Source organism: Harpia harpyja, chromosome 9, assembly GCF_026419915.1.
Source record: "Harpia harpyja isolate bHarHar1 chromosome 9, bHarHar1 primary haplotype, whole genome shotgun sequence".
Taxonomy (NCBI): Eukaryota; Metazoa; Chordata; class Aves; order Accipitriformes; family Accipitridae; genus Harpia; species Harpia harpyja.
The window spans coordinates 8,716,615-8,733,553 of record NC_068948.1 but is presented as its reverse complement, the minus strand read 5'-3'; the positions used below and the strand labels follow the sequence as shown (position 1 = coordinate 8,733,553).

The 16,939-nt window shown below is 36.0% G+C and overlaps 1 protein-coding gene across 3 annotated transcripts in view; it reads left to right on the top strand.

The window, feature by feature from the left end:
- CDH8 (cadherin 8) overlaps positions 1-10,224 on the top strand; it is a 150,711-nt gene extending 140,487 nt beyond the window's left edge. For 2 of the 3 annotated variants that reach the window (XM_052797399.1, XM_052797400.1), the window contains 2 exons: positions 6,771-7,022; positions 8,160-10,224. In XM_052797399.1, the coding sequence (XP_052653359.1) occupies positions 6,771-7,022; positions 8,160-8,653 (746 nt within the window). In that variant the 3' untranslated portion in view covers positions 8,654-10,224. Of the gene's footprint in view, positions 1-6,770; positions 7,023-8,159 lie in introns of those variants that run through there. The other variant, XR_008236710.1, reaches the window with a different exon arrangement.
- Positions 10,225-16,939: the final 6,715 nt, after the last annotated feature.

The following is a 16,939-nucleotide window of genomic DNA, read 5'->3' as shown; positions in this document are numbered from 1 at the left end:
CACTGTTATGGCTTGAATTTGGCGCTCTAACTGTTGTAACAAAACTTCAAATATGGTTGACATGTCTGATTCCAGATTTAGTTTTAAAGGACTGTTATATGATCTACTAGTAAATGGTTTTAAATTACTGTGTGCATGTGTATGTTCCATACAGTATTGCAACAGAAAAGACAATCATCATGGCACCGAGAAGTGGATGTTAAGTTGCTTAGTGTGAAACTCACTTAAATGCCAGGAACATTTAAAAACCAAAATGTTCCTGAATAAGTTTTATTTTTCTTAATATGGTATTCATAGTTTGCATTCTAGAAAGAAAGATTCACTTCAAACATCTGTGATTGTCTTCATAGTCGTCAAGACTCTGAGCCTTTCTGGACCCTAGAAGTAAGTCACTGAAATAAGAATTGAAGGATGTGTGTGAAGTAAGGAAGGTGAAGAACATAGGATGGAATTCTTAGAACTTTTCCATCACTTACCAAAAGTACTATAAATTTCATTGAATCTGCTTAAGATTTAGCTTCACACATAAGAGAACCCCAAATCAATGTAATGCGTAAAACTGTAAATCTCACAGTGACCTAAGGGGCTTAGGTACCTATCTTTCATTAGTTTCACCTCCTAGACTGCACTTGTAAGTACGCATTCATAGAAGGAATAAGAATCCATTATCCCTAAAGAGAAATGGCAAAGCCTTGGGATATTTTGGCTTTTTTATTTATCTTTGCAACATTTTGTTGGAATCAGGTAACACAGTAATGGAAAGTTCTTGGTTCAAATGCAAAATATCACCATTATTTTATCAAAGCATTCTAAACCACAGCATTACTTTCTGAAACTTTTTGGTTAAAATAACAGGATAATAGAATTAACTAGAATATGTAGATTTCAAAAATGATCTATCAGTCTATGCAAATTGCTGTGTTAATAATGTATTTTTAATGCTAAGCACATTTGACAGCCATTTCATCTCTCTTTCTAAACTAGAGCTTGGCAACCTGCATTAATTCTTACACTTTACAGATGTAACATTCAGTGCACATGCCACGTAGTGATGTGATCCGAATAAAGTAAAGCATGTCAAAGCAATGTGATTATTAGTAAACAAGTTTGTGGCTGGCTTGTTGAATACAGAAGAGAAAAATGAGAGGCAAAAGCCGGTACTGTTTTAGCCTATCTTACATCTTCTCTGGCCTGAATTTCCTTCAGATTATGGGAGTGTCAATCATAACTGGCACCAGGGGATTCAGAAGAGGTAAATCAGCATAACATCAGAGCGGGTGAGATTAAAATCAGGTGTGTTGGGTACGTTTCAGACAACTGTGGTAACTGTGTAGCTTAAACAGACCCAGAACCCGAAGTTTCCTGGTTTGACTTGCCATAAGTATCTGTAAATTAAAAAGAGAGAGAGGTCCTATGTCCTAATTATTTCTCTATCCCATTAATAAAAAAACTAGTATTGTTTCAGAATCAAACTACATCATTAGTTCATCAGCAGGGATTTTCTACCCTTCTTTCAATGGGTTAACAAACCAAGGTACAAAATATAAGAGTTGCTGCTAGACTGCAAGTGACCATATAGATATGTTTGATTATGGCTTTGCTGGACTAAAGGTCAAAGGAAAGTTTTAGAATACTTAAGAGACAATTATCTAAAGTTCAGACTTTTCCAAAGGAATAGAACTAGAAATTATATAGACAATTATCTAAAGTTCACATTTTTTAAAGGAAAAAGGTAGGAGGAGATGCTCATTCCATCACTTTGCTGTTAATTTGTCTGTGTTTTTTTATTCTGTCAAGAATTTATTTACTACAAGTTCTGCATCACAGTAGTATTAACATGATTATTCCCCTTTCCAAGACATTTTAACATATCAGTGCTGTATTCTTATACATGATTAAATATTACTTTGCTTATGATTCAAAATTCCCAGCAGCATTTTTTATTTCTGCAAAGGAATGCATGACCTGGAAATGTGTTTAGTTTTTTTAATCATTAGTTGATCCAGCAGTTCAATTTGGTATAAGCTATTATTATTTAGGCCAATTGCTAAAGAAAAAAATACTCAAAGATACAAAATATGTGACATTTTCCAATTCTTCTCCACATCAGTACATTTTCTCCCATGAAATACTTTTTTTCCTGTGTTCGTATTGGTGTTTTAAGGGATTCTGGAAAGTCCATGTCTCCAGAAAAATAAAAATTCATTCAGGTGTTTGCTAATGTGTCATAGGAATGTTTTGTGAATTGCCATTATATATGTCAGCATGACATGTGACTTACTATGGTGCAGGAGAGACAGTTTGATCAGTCAGCTGAATTTTTATAGCACAAAAACTTTTTTCTTTTGAACCTGATGTCTGCTATCAAATTTGATAGCAGTCATCAATCCGCTTTTTTGAAGACGTCACAAATTTTTGACATTCATGAAAAGCAGGTCAGTTTGAAATACCTGTAAATGCTTCAGTACCCATATGGTTTGGCTATCATAAATCAGACAAAATATACTATAAAAATGGCCTCTTTTTATTTTCAGATTATTTTATAAGCCTTCTACTTGAATAGAACATTTATGCCTTTACCATACAGATTAGGCAAAGGGTCATCTTTCTTGTAAACTGCTGTTCAACAGGATTTTGTTTAAGACAGTCATCAAGGAAGATCTAGTACATGTGTAAAATATTACACGACACAGCTGTGTATATATATTAACATATATACATATATAGAATTATAGAAGTTCATATGAGTTCTTATAAAAATGTATTTGGTGTGCATAAATACATCTGTGATGAAAATACTAAGTTTAATCATGACACAAAATTGTTATACTAATGAACAAATTTTCATCTACTAATGATTGGCAAATTTATAACATGCAAACTCAAACTTGTTCCCTTTTAATCAGGTGTTCCTTTAAAAAGTGTTACAGCCCAAGGCAGAAACAAAAATAACTGTCTTACATAAACATGGGTGTATCTCTCAAAGCATTTTAATGGCATTCTTTTGGAAGCAAGAAACTGAGGCTTCTAACTTGTCCTTATGCATAGTCTGAAACACACAAATCAGGTTTTCAGCTCAGGGCCCATCTTATGAATAGTGTTCTTTTACAAGGTGAACATTGATGAGGGTATGCTTTGAGTTGCTGCTTCTGGTTTTTGTGCTAGATCAGAAAGCAGGTCATGAATATTCTTCTCCACTGCTTTTGTAATAATGAGAATAAAAAAAGATTTCAAAACAGTTAACAGAGAGGTATCGCCTGTGGGACTATGAATAGTGAATTGTTGGGGCTGCATTCATTGGTCTTGTTTCTGCAGTGTGATACTACCAATCTAAATATGTGTTATTTGTAAGTCGTTTCATAGAAAGGTATGTACTTTTGATAAAATATGCAAAAGAATAATGATTGAGGTATGGCTTATAGCTCATGGAGTGTATAGAGAGACTTTTTGAGAGACCTCTGTGTCTTTGGACAACTTTATTAGTTCCCGGTCCCTAAAATGGGGATTGGAATCTTCCCTATATTCCACTATTTCTTTGTTGCTAGATTTAAATTTTGAAGAAAAACAAAAATACCAGTATTACTACAGATCTTTTGAAAATCTGTGTTTAACATTGTAAGGTCTCCAATACTGAATAGTAAGTATTACAGGTGGTGCGTACATGAATTAATAGTTACGCAAAGAGCTGAAATGCTATCTTAGCATTCTCTTGAATGTTCTCTTCTAGTGCATTTGCAGATGACCACTAAATATTCTATAGCTAACATTTCTTAGAATGTCGTACGTTTTGTTTTTTCTGCCTGTACTTTGGTAGATTCCACTGAAACCTTTATGATAATAACTTAATTACTCAGTTATTTCAAGTTTTTCTGTGAGAATAAATGCCATTTATGAACTGAGAAAGGAAATGAATGAGCTGTCCTTGTCTTTTCATTATCAAGAGAATCTGTTTTAAACTAAAAAATATACAGAAAAAGATAGCTCTGATAAACATGAAGAAACATACATTTCTGTCATTCTACTGTTTCCAGCTGTAAAGTTTCCAATTAAAATTCTTTCTTCATGTAAGTAACATATCCAGCATAGATAACAATTTCTACCACAAAGTCCTTAATACCATTAATGATTTGATCTTTCTGAAAATATTATAAAAGGGATAGAAAAAGAAAGACAGAAAAAGAGCTATGTAGGTGGAAGGTTACACAGCAGTGAAGTCCACTGATCTCAAAATATTAAAGAGACCGCAAGGGAATGAAAGAATTGCAATAATGTGTACAGAGGCAATGACACTTGGATGTAAGCTGACTGCTTCTGTTTTTTACTTTTGTTCTGTCATTTTATTGTCTGACTTAAACTTGCAACATACATTCTTGTACAAAGTAGAAGCTGAAGAAGTTGAGTCCTGCCTGCTAATTTCACATCCAGATTGATGTCAATGCCATTAAAGTCACTCATGTCCAGCAAATCCAAAAGCAGCTTTGTATTAAAATTATTATGTTTATTTTTTCTCAAAATCTTTCATCCAAGAACCTCAAAAAAGACCAGGGGGTCTTGAGAACAGTTGGGAGTCTGCAGGAAGCACTTGGCCCGGCTGTAAGCATATCCTCGGTTGTGGTTATTCAAACTACTTTTGTCTAGAAATCACACTGGACATGTTGTAAAGACCTTCTGCATTGTCATTCTTTGATTCGGCGGTGAGGGAGATATTCCCATAAGAGTCTCTTTCATGGTTGTTTCACAAATCTGCTTGTAAGCTTCAGAAACTGAGAGTCATCTGGTGATCTAAATGACTGATTTAGTTTTATGTTTAAAAAAAGGTAAAAATGAGCTCCAGATCTAAATCGTGGTTATGTGTTCCTGGAGCTGTGTTACTCTGACCTTACACTGATGCAAAAATTTTTGATGAGTTAAGATAATTATTAAGATCAGTTATCTTACACTATTCCTTAAGCCTGCAGGACAGAACATAGCTCCTAGTCCATCCCGTGTAGTTGGTACATCATCAGTGAAATGACATTTAATAGGATTCTGGCATTTCAATGAACTTCTTCAATGCCTTCCCCACATAGAAGGTATGGAATTCAGGGAGGCTTATTTTGATTGAGAATGTCAAGGACCTCCTGAATATACCTCACTGACTGGAGGAAAAGACTCAGTGTCTCTTTGCCTGTGGCAGGTTACCGCAGTGCTTTATTAACAGAGAGGGGTTTTTTTTTCTGCATGTAATTTTCCTTGTTTTGCTAAAAGTAACATGAATAAATAAATAACCTGATCAGCGCTATAATGAAGGATCAGTGGGTTAATTGGAAAGATGAGTGGGAAGTGATTGTCCCCTCTCCTGCTGAGCACCTGCTGCCAAGTTAATTCATGCAGCAGCCCTGGAGGTTGTTCCTGGAGGAGATTCCTGCTGTTTTGTCAGCTACAGGTAAGGGGAACGTCCACAGAGAGGAGAAAGCAAATCAGATAAATTGAGTTTATTGCTAATCAGCTGCTAGGATTTATTTTCAAGTACTAGGAGCCAACTAAAACATCAATTAGAGAGTCATTGTTCTTCACTCCAGAGTCACATCTCCAGCAACACCAAGGTATATTTATTTTAGGACAAAGCAAAGAAGGGGAAGGAATTTGTTGCTAAATATTCCCAAGGCAAAATTGAGTTCCTGACATCCATTGGCAAAACAATTCGGTCATTTCATTTTGCTTTTCCTATTGACTACTTCTGTTTACCAGTTCCTTTCTGGGCATAACAAATTCAACTTTAGTCTAACACAGCAGTTTTTAACAAAAAAACCCAAAACCTGTAAAAAGGGAATTGTTATTCTCTTCTCTCCTTGTCTTGCATCTCTTCTTGTGTAGTACTAACTATTCAGCCAGTACAACTTCTTTTACACTTAAATAGTTCAGCTAAATGTCCTAAATATCTTGCTTATCTTTTACTTTATCTCATATCTTTTGAACTTGAATTGATAATACCATTACTGGTACCAGGTAGTTTCTTACACTCAGCATAGCTTCACTGATTGACAGAAATGGGCATTTTATTTCCTCCATCCTTCCTCCTTCCTCTCGTTTTTTTCTGCCCTCTTCTGTTTGTCTCTTTATAGTATTCTTCCTTTTTTACTTTGTTTTATTCTCTGATTCTGGCTTATTAGAACTTTCTGAACCAGGCAGAGTCGCAGTGAGTGTGTCAGAAAGATAGAAGGAATCTGAAGCTGTCACCAACAAGAGCAGCTTCTTTTTCTCATTTCTTTCTGAAGCAGGTGCCTTACCTCTTTTGCATATCTGTAAAGGGCAGGAATGCTAGGACTCAGCATATCAATCCTTTCCTCCAGCTTGGACAGAGGACTGTACTGGGCTTATAGGAAGGAACAGGCTGTATTGGTACAGATTTCTAGAGCACAAGAAGTCACTGCGTAACATATCTGTAAAAGTCTCTGGAGTTCTGAATAACTGACTACAGATGTGGCACTTCTGAGTGGGATTTGTCTGAAAGACAGAGGTGGAAATTGAGCCCCACATATTTTTTTTCTCCTTTGAAAGGTTAAAGCAGAAGGATTAAGGATGCAACTTATGTTGAGGTATTTTTAATTTTGCAGGAGAAAGTAAAATGGGCAGATAAATTTATTTTTCAGTGTCACATGCTGCCGGTATAATGAGTATAATAAAGTGCATATGTGTTTGTACAGAGGTTTTCTTCATGCCTTAAGAAAAAGCTGTGGTTTTAGCAGTTATTCTGTGTGGTGAAGCAATGCAAATTTTCCCTTTTCCAGATAATACTCTCAGCATATTGGCAAAGCATAGTGGATTCAGCCGGCAGAAGCAAGAAGTATACCTACTGCCAATCATAATAAGCGATAGTGGAAATCCTCCCATGAGCAGCACTAGTACTCTCACTATTCGAGTCTGTGGTTGCAGCAGTGATGGCATTGTCCAGTCCTGTAACGTTGAAGCATACGTACTTCCCATCGGACTCAGTATGGGAGCCCTAATTGCAATATTAGCATGCATCATTTTGCTGCTAGGTATGTATTCATTGCACAGCCTGGTGTTCAAAATTTTTCTGATTCCTGGGTGGCTGTAAGTAAGCAAAGAAGTTACATAGAAGGACAGACAATCTAATACAATGTAATGTGCGGCAGTACTGAGAGACCTGTCAGGACTGCATCCCCACTGTACTAAGAACTGTGGAAAAGCATATAAAGCAAAGTACCAATTTGAAGTAGTCTTACACACAAGTTACATAATAAACAGGTACGGAATATGAAACTGAAAATCAAATCAAGTATGTTAAGCAGCAAGGTGAACACAGTATATGCTGCACATGATAGAAAATGGATTTGTTGTATCTTCTAAGACTTCTATGAGTTTATTCTGGATTGTAATGGCATAAGAGACTTCACAGTTTTACAAGATAAGAAGCACTCTATTTTAATAAAACATACAAATTTTGTATATGACATCAAGCAAGTGAAGAAGAGAACAGTGAAGGAAAAGCTGCACTTTGCAGCTTCACTTTGTAACTAAGATTTACATCAATAACTGACATTTCAGCATTAAGCTGCAAAAACAAATGTAACCAATTTAGAGCTTTTTATACATCTGTCCATGATTCTGAAACTGATGTATCTAAGCTCTTTCTTTCTCCCTTACTGTCTCATTCTCGTTTCAGTTATATAGTGTGAGTCTTTTGCAACATGTAAAACAAAAAAGACACCAATTTCCTTCTGTTGTCAGGGCTATGTTTCAGAAAAACACCCTCTAGTTTTGGAAAACTCCATCCATAATGTAGGTCGTTACAGACTAATGTTCAGTGAATGGTGATAGCTTGACTTCACTCACCTAGGTTTGTAACTTTTCCAAAGGGAAAAGTTGTCTAAATTTGAGGCTCAAAAATGGAAGTATGCAAAATCTTATTGCTTATGTATTGAACTTCAGATATAAATATGAGCTGATAATAGAAAACTAGAGGACTAACCAGAGCTTCTGATCAAATTTTCATCATTTGAATGGGGTTGAAGTTACAGGTCTTTCAGCTTTTCACTACCCTTATTACTTTATTTTCACAAAATGCAACCTATTGCCTTCTACAACTGCACTTATCATGTAGTGCTTTGATTGGAAATTTTTTACCTAATCAGCCTGTCATGCTTTCTTTGCAGTCATTGTGGTGCTGTTTGTAACCCTACGAAGACATAAGAATGAGCCTCTAATCATCAAAGATGATGAAGATGTAAGGGAAAATATTATTCGCTATGATGATGAAGGAGGTGGAGAAGAAGATACAGAAGCTTTTGACATTGCAACTTTGCAAAATCCGGATGGAATTAATGGATTTTTGCCTCGTAAAGATATTAAGCCTGATCTTCAATTTATGCCCAGGCAGGGTCTTGCACCTGTTCCTAATGGTGTTGATGTTGATGAATTTATTAATGTAAGGCTTCATGAAGCTGATAATGATCCCACAGCTCCACCATATGACTCCATCCAGATTTATGGCTATGAAGGAAGAGGGTCAGTGGCTGGTTCCCTTAGCTCGTTGGAGTCCTCTACATCAGACTCAGATCAGAATTTTGACTACCTCAGTGAGTGGGGTCCTCGCTTTAAAAGACTTGGAGAACTTTACTCAGTTGGAGAAAGTGACAAAGAAACTTGACAGTGGATTACAAACTTTTTCACTGTTGACTTAATGATCATGTAATATTCTAGGGCCACTGCTGTTAGTTAAAACTAATGTGGCTTTTTGTTTTAGAGGCAAGTTTAGCGCCAGTCATCTATAAAATCAACTACATTGTAATGTTGAACCAAAAAAAACAAGTATATGTTAGGAGGTTAAGTCTTGTGGAGTGTGAAGTAAAGTATGTGGAGTGTCTAGAAGTCTTTGGATATTTGATATTCACTTGACCACTCTGAAGATGGAGATTTGGATCTTTGATTATCTTCAGTGAATTGAAAAGAACAAAAAGAAATTGGTGCTTTCTTAGAAAATGGACTCGCAGGGCTTTTGCTGTTGAACAGTAGCTCCTGCCAGTATGTGTAAAGCTAATGGTTTGTTTCTGCATTGCCAACAAAGATCCCGCCACAGAAATGTTAAAAGCAATATCTTGGTCTTCTTAGCAATGCTGAATAGAAATAGCATTGTAAATTCTTACTGGCTTCTACTGTGCAGTGACCATACATTGTACATACAGTAATTGTTGGCCACGTAACCACAGACTGAATATCATCTTTAAATATTGTGTCAAGCCTTAAAATATTCACATGTTCTTAATCCATTCCAGTGATGGGTAATAAATCCTACTAATGTGCAGAGATTCAGCGGCAGGGCTACAAAACCTTGCTATACAAAAGGATCTTTTTCTAGAAGAAGGATCAATCCTGTGCTTCGTCTTCTGAAAGGAAAGAAAAAACTGTGAAAGGGGATGGACTTGCATATATGAAAGAATTGCTGATTTTATTGCTAAAGATCGAATTTATTTGTTTAATCTTTGAAATAAATATTTTATTGATGTCCATTACTGCTTTTATTTATTAAGACTGATAATCTATAGAGTAAGATTATGAAGAAAACTAAATTATATCCGTTAGATTTTTTTTCTATATATAATGAATGTTTAATACATGTACATTTTGAAAAGAAAAATGACAAATTGTTGCAGGTTAAAGCAGTAACCTATCCATTTGCAGTAGCTGAATTTTAAGAGAATGCTGGCAGGAATAAAACTTTCCCAGAGAAAACTTTTGACAGTTTTATATCTTCTTCATAAATCTAGTACCTGGTGTTTTTAATACAAGCACAAACAGCTGGAAGTAAACTGGTTCATGTGAATATTTAAACTATAGACTTTTAGAAATCCACACATAACACAGTACAGTAAAAAACATGCTTATAGTTCTCCACTGTATTAGAGCAGGAACCAGTGTGTACATAATTTTACTGCTTATGTTATTAGCATTTCTTTTCTATAATATTCATAGTGATGCACCAGGGCTCTTGCACACAGAGAAAGAACAATACTAGAAGCTGCAAGCATACTCAATTTGTAATGCAAACTTGCCATTTAGAAGTAGCAATTGTATAGTAAAACTACGTATTACATGCAAATCGTTTTAATTTTCTACTTTGTTTTGAAGCTATATTATTGTTTGTTTATTTACTCCATGTATTGTATTCAGAGAAACTCCTGTATTGTTTCCTACTTTGTGAAATATATTTTTATAAATACTTCTTTTGTTATTGCTTTTCTTTCAGTTTTACCTGTACACTGCAGAAAGGAATCTGCTTGAATAACTTCATAGTTTGTTGAGGAATGTAGTTCCTTCAAAACAATTTATTTATTAGTTGAATACAGTCAAAATAAAAAAGGATAATATTTGAAGCAATTTTTGACAGTGTTGCAGAATTAGATATGCAGCAGCCTGTGACCACAGGAGTTATGTGTGTCTAATTCACTGCGCCATGCTGAAAAATAACCTCACACTTTTTTTGTTAAAGTATTGCTAGTAAAAGCAATCTCCTCTCTTTAAGCTCCTCAGTAATGTTTGTTCTGCAAACAAAAATGTCTTAATGCGTCACCCCCAATTTTGCCTATATTTCAAAATGGAAACATTTACTTTGCTTTAGCTGTGGCACAGCTGGTTTTAATGACTGTAGATTGTGGACAACTAATACGCTAATACCACTTAAATATGTATTATAAAGATTTTATTGAAATTAATGAATTATCCAATTCATTTAAGTTACACTACATTAAAAAAAATGTCTCTGAATAACTTTTTCTAGCAATTTTGGTAGTACTATAAACTAAACAGTGAAGTCATCTAAAGATAGAAAAGAAGCAGTCATCAAGATTTCAATGAAATCAAACATATTTATGTAACAGACTAATAACAGCCAAATGCATTCTTACTAATCACTTGCACCAAGTGCCAGGGTGTTCTGAATTGCCATGCCAAATCTAATACTAGTGTAAATGGAAAAGTCTGATTCAAAACTTGGACTGAGCTAATTTCTGGTCTACATCCCAATCCTGGGAGCAAAGAAAGGTGCTGTGAGATATGGATCACGTTATTGTCTATAGTCACATAAGCGTTTAGGGCAAGTAGCTCTGACTGTGAGTTATAGTATATACTGTAGAGTTTTGCAAAGCTCTTTTGTAGGAAAACTCACAAATGGATAACCTTCTGATTGCCTTTTTGATTGAAAGTTCCATCTGAGACCACGACAGCGCATTCAGTAATAAGATTTCCAGGAAAAAAATCCCATCACTGGCACTGTAGGAGAGGCAAAGCATGACAGAAATCTCATCACTGTCAGTCAAAAAGAGATGGTAGCTACTGCTGGTGGGTATAGCCATAAATTGTGCATTTATACAGGTTTTAAACATAAATATCTACAATGCAAAGGGGACAAAAAAATTAATGAATTTGTGATGTCAGTAGCAATCTGTAATTTTTTGAAGTCATTGCTACCCCACCAAAGGGAAATGATTCATTCTGCACACGAATTCTGTGTAATTCGAATATAAAATTTATATCAATACATGTTAGAGGGTTAAAAATCGATCGTTCAGTTTTCCAGTACTTGCTCCTTTTTTGACAATGAAATTAATTCAGTATAAAATTGTTTTGGATAACAATGGTATTTAGGGGGATTAGAATCGTATCATTCTACATTTCACATCTAGATTTAGACATATTAGTGACATTCTTTTTAAGCATGTAAAATGGTAATTCATCTTTTTCAACAACATTTAATTAGCAATTGACTCGTAAGTGACAAGGAAAATGCATTAAATTAGAATTATTAATACTGATAAATTTGAGAATTAAATTAGAATTATTAATACTGATAAATTTGAGAATTAAATTCTCAAAATGTTTTACAAGTGCCACGCACCTTAAAGTCCCATTGGTTCTAGCTTGCCTTCACCTAGCTATGTCTCATGCTCATTTGTCAGAACTACTAGTGTAAATCATCCCACACATAAAAGCTGGAATTCTAAATTTTTGGCCTGGACATTGTCCAGACACAAAATTCAGCTCCGTCATTTCAATATGCAAGTACTGTGAAGTGAGTGTGTGTACATGTTTACTAATTATAACTCAGATGACTAAAGGTGTTCAGCATGTTCTGTCCTTTACAGTAACTGAAAGCATATGCTATTGAGTGCTGTGACCTTGAAATCAAATCATGGAAAGCTCATTTAGTCACAATACTTTTTTCACTCGGTATCATTTATACCTTTTTGTCTATGATTAATTTGAAATGCCTGTGAAATATACAGGAGAGAAAATGGCTGAAGATTTTCATTTAAATCAGCAGTTGCTGATCACAGGAGAAACATTTAACACAATGGCAACTCCAAATACCATCAACTGTGTTGCAGCGCAGCAGTAACAATTCTCAATCTGGAGAACAGACAGAATGTCTGCAAAATAGTATGTTCAAAATAACTTTATTTGTACAGCTCTGCTAGAGATGGATCTGCTGATTTTAATATACAGAGAAAAATAAATCAACTACACTATATCCGTGCAGTTGCATGTGCCTACATATGTGTGTGGCAAATTTTTTTAACACCCTGCATGGTCACTGAATTCTAGAAATGGATAAATGGGCTTAGGAAGCTTCTCCAAGGTCTGTCCAGCTGTAGGAAACCTTGGCAGGTAGTCTGTTTCTGTATCTGATTTTCTCGGGATATAATTTCAGTCTTAATTGAGCTACTTGACTGTTTCTCACCTTTTCCCTGCCTCTCGCTCCACCAGTTCACCTATCCTGAGCTGTAATACTGTGAACATAATGTTAGGAAGTAAGTTCATTAAGACCACATAGTGCTCTCTTCCTTCTCTCTTATTATCTTACTTGTGTTTAAAACCAAACCAAAACTACAACAAACAACTGTATGCAAGTGGCTTACTTTTCAGATGTAGTCAGAGGACTGTATTGTTACTTGAGTAAGTTCAACTGCTGCATACTAGAAGCAATACAAAAACCTATCACAGGAAGACTAACAGTGAACAGTCTGGTTACTTATACCAAAGGACTGTTTCTGTATTTTAAATTACACTGAAAAATCTAAAGCCAATGACGGTGCTTTTTAATTAATAGAATTTTCAGTAGCAACACACATTCACAAGTATTTCTGATCAAGAGAAGTGAAAAGAGGTTACTCAAAAAATTATTTTTCAGATTTGGAAAGTTTTTAGCAGTGGCAGGATGTCCTAGTAAATTAAAGCTTAGTAAAGGGAAAAAAAACGTGGGAGTATTCACCATTATTAGAGTTTGCTTTCAGAATGTAGCAGGTATCATTAGCAGCAGATAGAGAGTATTTATGGAGCGAGCAGTGGAAGCTTTCTGTAGTCTATCGTTCAGATGAGTTGAACTTGTATTATTTCTACATTTGTACACTATTTGTGCAAGATAATATACTGGCTTTGCAGAAGGTGGAAACCAATTTAACTTGCTGTATAATTCACTGTGATGGGTTTTGTAATCACACTGCAAAATTAGTCTAGCTGCTGTATTGTACAATACTGATACTGGCTTAGGTGCTGCAGAACTAGTCCCTCTCCAAATAATGTCATAGTATTCTAAATGAGAAAATACAAAAGCCCTGACAATGCTTTTTGTGCAACTGCAACTAAGACATCTTCCAAAATGGCTAATAAAAGGAAGCCAAAGCACAGAATTTCTGGCAGAGCCTTGTAAATGTGCTCATTAGCATTGCAACACAATTATTCCTTCTTTTTTCTCCTCCTCCCCCCCCACGCCCCACTTGCAAAAATTAAACTACTGAAATGAACAAAATGAAAAATTCAGCCTTCTGTTCAGAGGGGATATGTAATAATTTACAAAATTCCCTTTCTTCTCCTTCCACTATTTCAGATGCTTGCTTGAATGAAGTTTGTTTGATGATGACAGGCAGATAGAAAGAATGAGTAGAGGTTACCTGTTTCATTACATGAATGGAGAAAGCATTTATGGTATGAAGGCAGTAGTACCCTCTCCTCAAAGTCTTGTCAAATAAAAATCTTGCAGATGTTCCTCTAGGGAGTTCTCATCATGCTACATATATCCAGGGAAAGATCCTCCTCAATGTATACAAAACAGAACTGTTCTTTTTCTGTGCACTCCCAATGAACTACTTAAAAGACCGATACTGGCATCTCAAATTCCTATTCATCAAATGAACACAGGCCAGCTATTCCGTGGTACTTACCTATATACAGACTAATTCCATGGTGCTTATGAACATATAGATTTGTTTCTTTACTGATGTGGAAAGGTTCTGATTCGTGAAGTTTGGAATAAACAGCCAGTACGACAGAAGGCAGTAGCATAGATAACTGATGGTAAAAGGATGGATGATTCTGGAATGGGTCCTCATTTTGTATCTTACTTGGGTCTTTGTGTTGTCTAGCCTTAATTATTTACCTTAAAAATATTTTTTTTAACAGCAAAAAAGTCAATTCCCTGCTCTTCATAACAGCTTGTTTTTTGAATTATAAAACAGGTCTGATGTTGCGGGGGGAGGTGGCGGGTCTTTTTTGTCATTCCTTTCTTTGTTAATGGAACTTTCACTGATGGCAACATTGACACAATTCATTCTGCTGACTTTCACAAGCTGGCAGTTTTAACAATTAATATGAAAATAAAAGATGTGTTTTGTTTTTTTAACTGAAATATGATTTATATAATTTGAAGCCATGCAAAATCAGTTGAATCACCTTTAAAATAAACTCCAACAGTCCCACATTTCCAGCCACAGATGTGACCACTTTTGGACTTATTTTCAAATACACTGGTATACCTGTATTCAGATGCAGTTGGTATGAGTTTTACATGCAAAGGAATACCTCTGTCTCCTTCAACACTGTTGAGGAATAAATTTCCTATATTTTATAAAAAAAAAAAAGTAATGACTTAAACATGTGGACAAGCAAAGAGTAGGTTTTTGTACTCAGAAGACCATGCACAAGTAGAATCCAGAGCTGAATTCAAAGTCCTAGTCCAGTGTCTCAGCTGTGAGATACAGGCAAGTGGTCAACTGATTAGAGGTAAGTAACAGATTACTTCAGCGATATAGATGACCTCCCTCCTTTACACAACCAAGGGGTCTTGTTGCAACTATCAACCACATGGTTATTTTGTAGGTTACCTGAGGCTGGTGGTTATCCCAGCCTCCTGCCAGGTAAGTTCCATGGCAAAGTGGTGAAGGTGGCCAAGAGCCTGTCATCTACAGAGGGGTAGATGTAGCTTTATAGTCTTTGTATTAAGGCAGCTTTTACAGTCTTCCAGTCAGCACTGGCTTCCTTTCAATTTCTGCAGTTTCAGGTCTCCTGTTTGTGCTGGTTTTGGCTGGGATAGCGTTAATTTTCTTCACAGTAGCTGGTATGGGGCTATGTTTTGGATTTGTGCTGAAAACAGTGTTGATAGTTTAGAGATGTTTTCGTTACTGCTGAGCAGTGCTTACCCAGAGCCAAGGCCTTTGCTGCTTCTCAGCCCACCCCACCAGCAAGGAGGCTGGGAGGGCACAAGGAGTTGGGAGGGGACACAGCCAGGACAGCTGACCCCAACTGACCCAAGGGATATCCCAGACCATATGGCATCATGCTCAGCATGTAAAGCTGGGGGAAGAAAAAGGAAGGGGGGACATTGGGAGTGATGACGTTTGTCTTCCCGAGTCACCGTTAGGCGTGATGGAGCCCTGCTGTCCTGGAGATGGCTGAACAGCTGCCTGCCCATGGGAAGTGGGGAATGAATTCCTTGTTTTGCTTTGCTTGTGTGCGTGGCTTTTGCTTTACCTATTAAACTGTCTTTGTCTCAATCCACGAGTTTTCTCACTTTTACTCTTCTGATTCTCTCCCCCATCCCACTGGTGGGGGGAGTGAGCGAGTGGCTGTGTGCTGCTTGGTTGCTGGCTGGGGTTAAACCATGACACTGGTTCAAGCTGTAGCAACCCAGTATAACCTGTTATACCAAATAAAGGCAGGGTATTGTTAGGTAAAATGTCATTGCAAAACAGAGCAGCAGATACAATTAATCCTTGCAGAAAAAGGTCACATATGAATCATCAGATGCTGTAGGTTTTTAATGGATATTTTCCAACCCTCTTAGTTCACATGAAACTACAGCCATTTATTTTATTGTGTATATTTCTTCCTTAAAGAAAAGTAACAGTTGATGATAAAGGGGCTTTATTTAGACTGTCATAACGTTTGCTGGTTCTTTTTTATAATTTACAAAACAAACAGGAAATTTTCAGCCCATGATTGTATAGACCCAGCCTAATATCTGACTAGAGCAGAAGACTATATTACTCTCTTCTTTCTGTCCCATCCTCATGATTGCTTTTGGCTTGTTTAATTAATTAATTAATTAAATCCAGCATTGTGTCTGGTCTTGTCCAAGTGGCAGTTTTTTTGAGAGCTTTTTGACTCAGGCTCTAGTAAGAAGCCTTTCCTTTCAGGCCATGTGCTTTAATATCAGATAGGGAAGAAAAGTATTATCTTAAGAACCTGTGATTGCCTTAATAACTGCTTTTCAAGTTTTTCTACAGTTTCTGTTTCTGAATATATTTTATCACTTAAAGATGCATGAAAGAGTTAGGCGAGTTGGGTTTTTTTGCAACCCTAATATGACACAAACAGAATCCATTAATTTTGAGAATTTACTTCCCCTTACGTTATCATGATGGTTAAATGAGCACATAATGATGTGAAGAGTTTTGTTATCACAAACCAATTAACCAATTTCTAGTTGAGAATAGAAAGAAAAAAGACAGACATTAAAAAAAAAACCCACAGATATCTTTTCCTAAATTTTCAGAATGATTCAGTCTAGTTTTAATTTTCATTTCCTTACATGGATTCTAATAATCCCAAAAGGTACTTGCACTGAAAACAATGTCTGCTAGCTAGTTTTGCATGACAAAGGGGG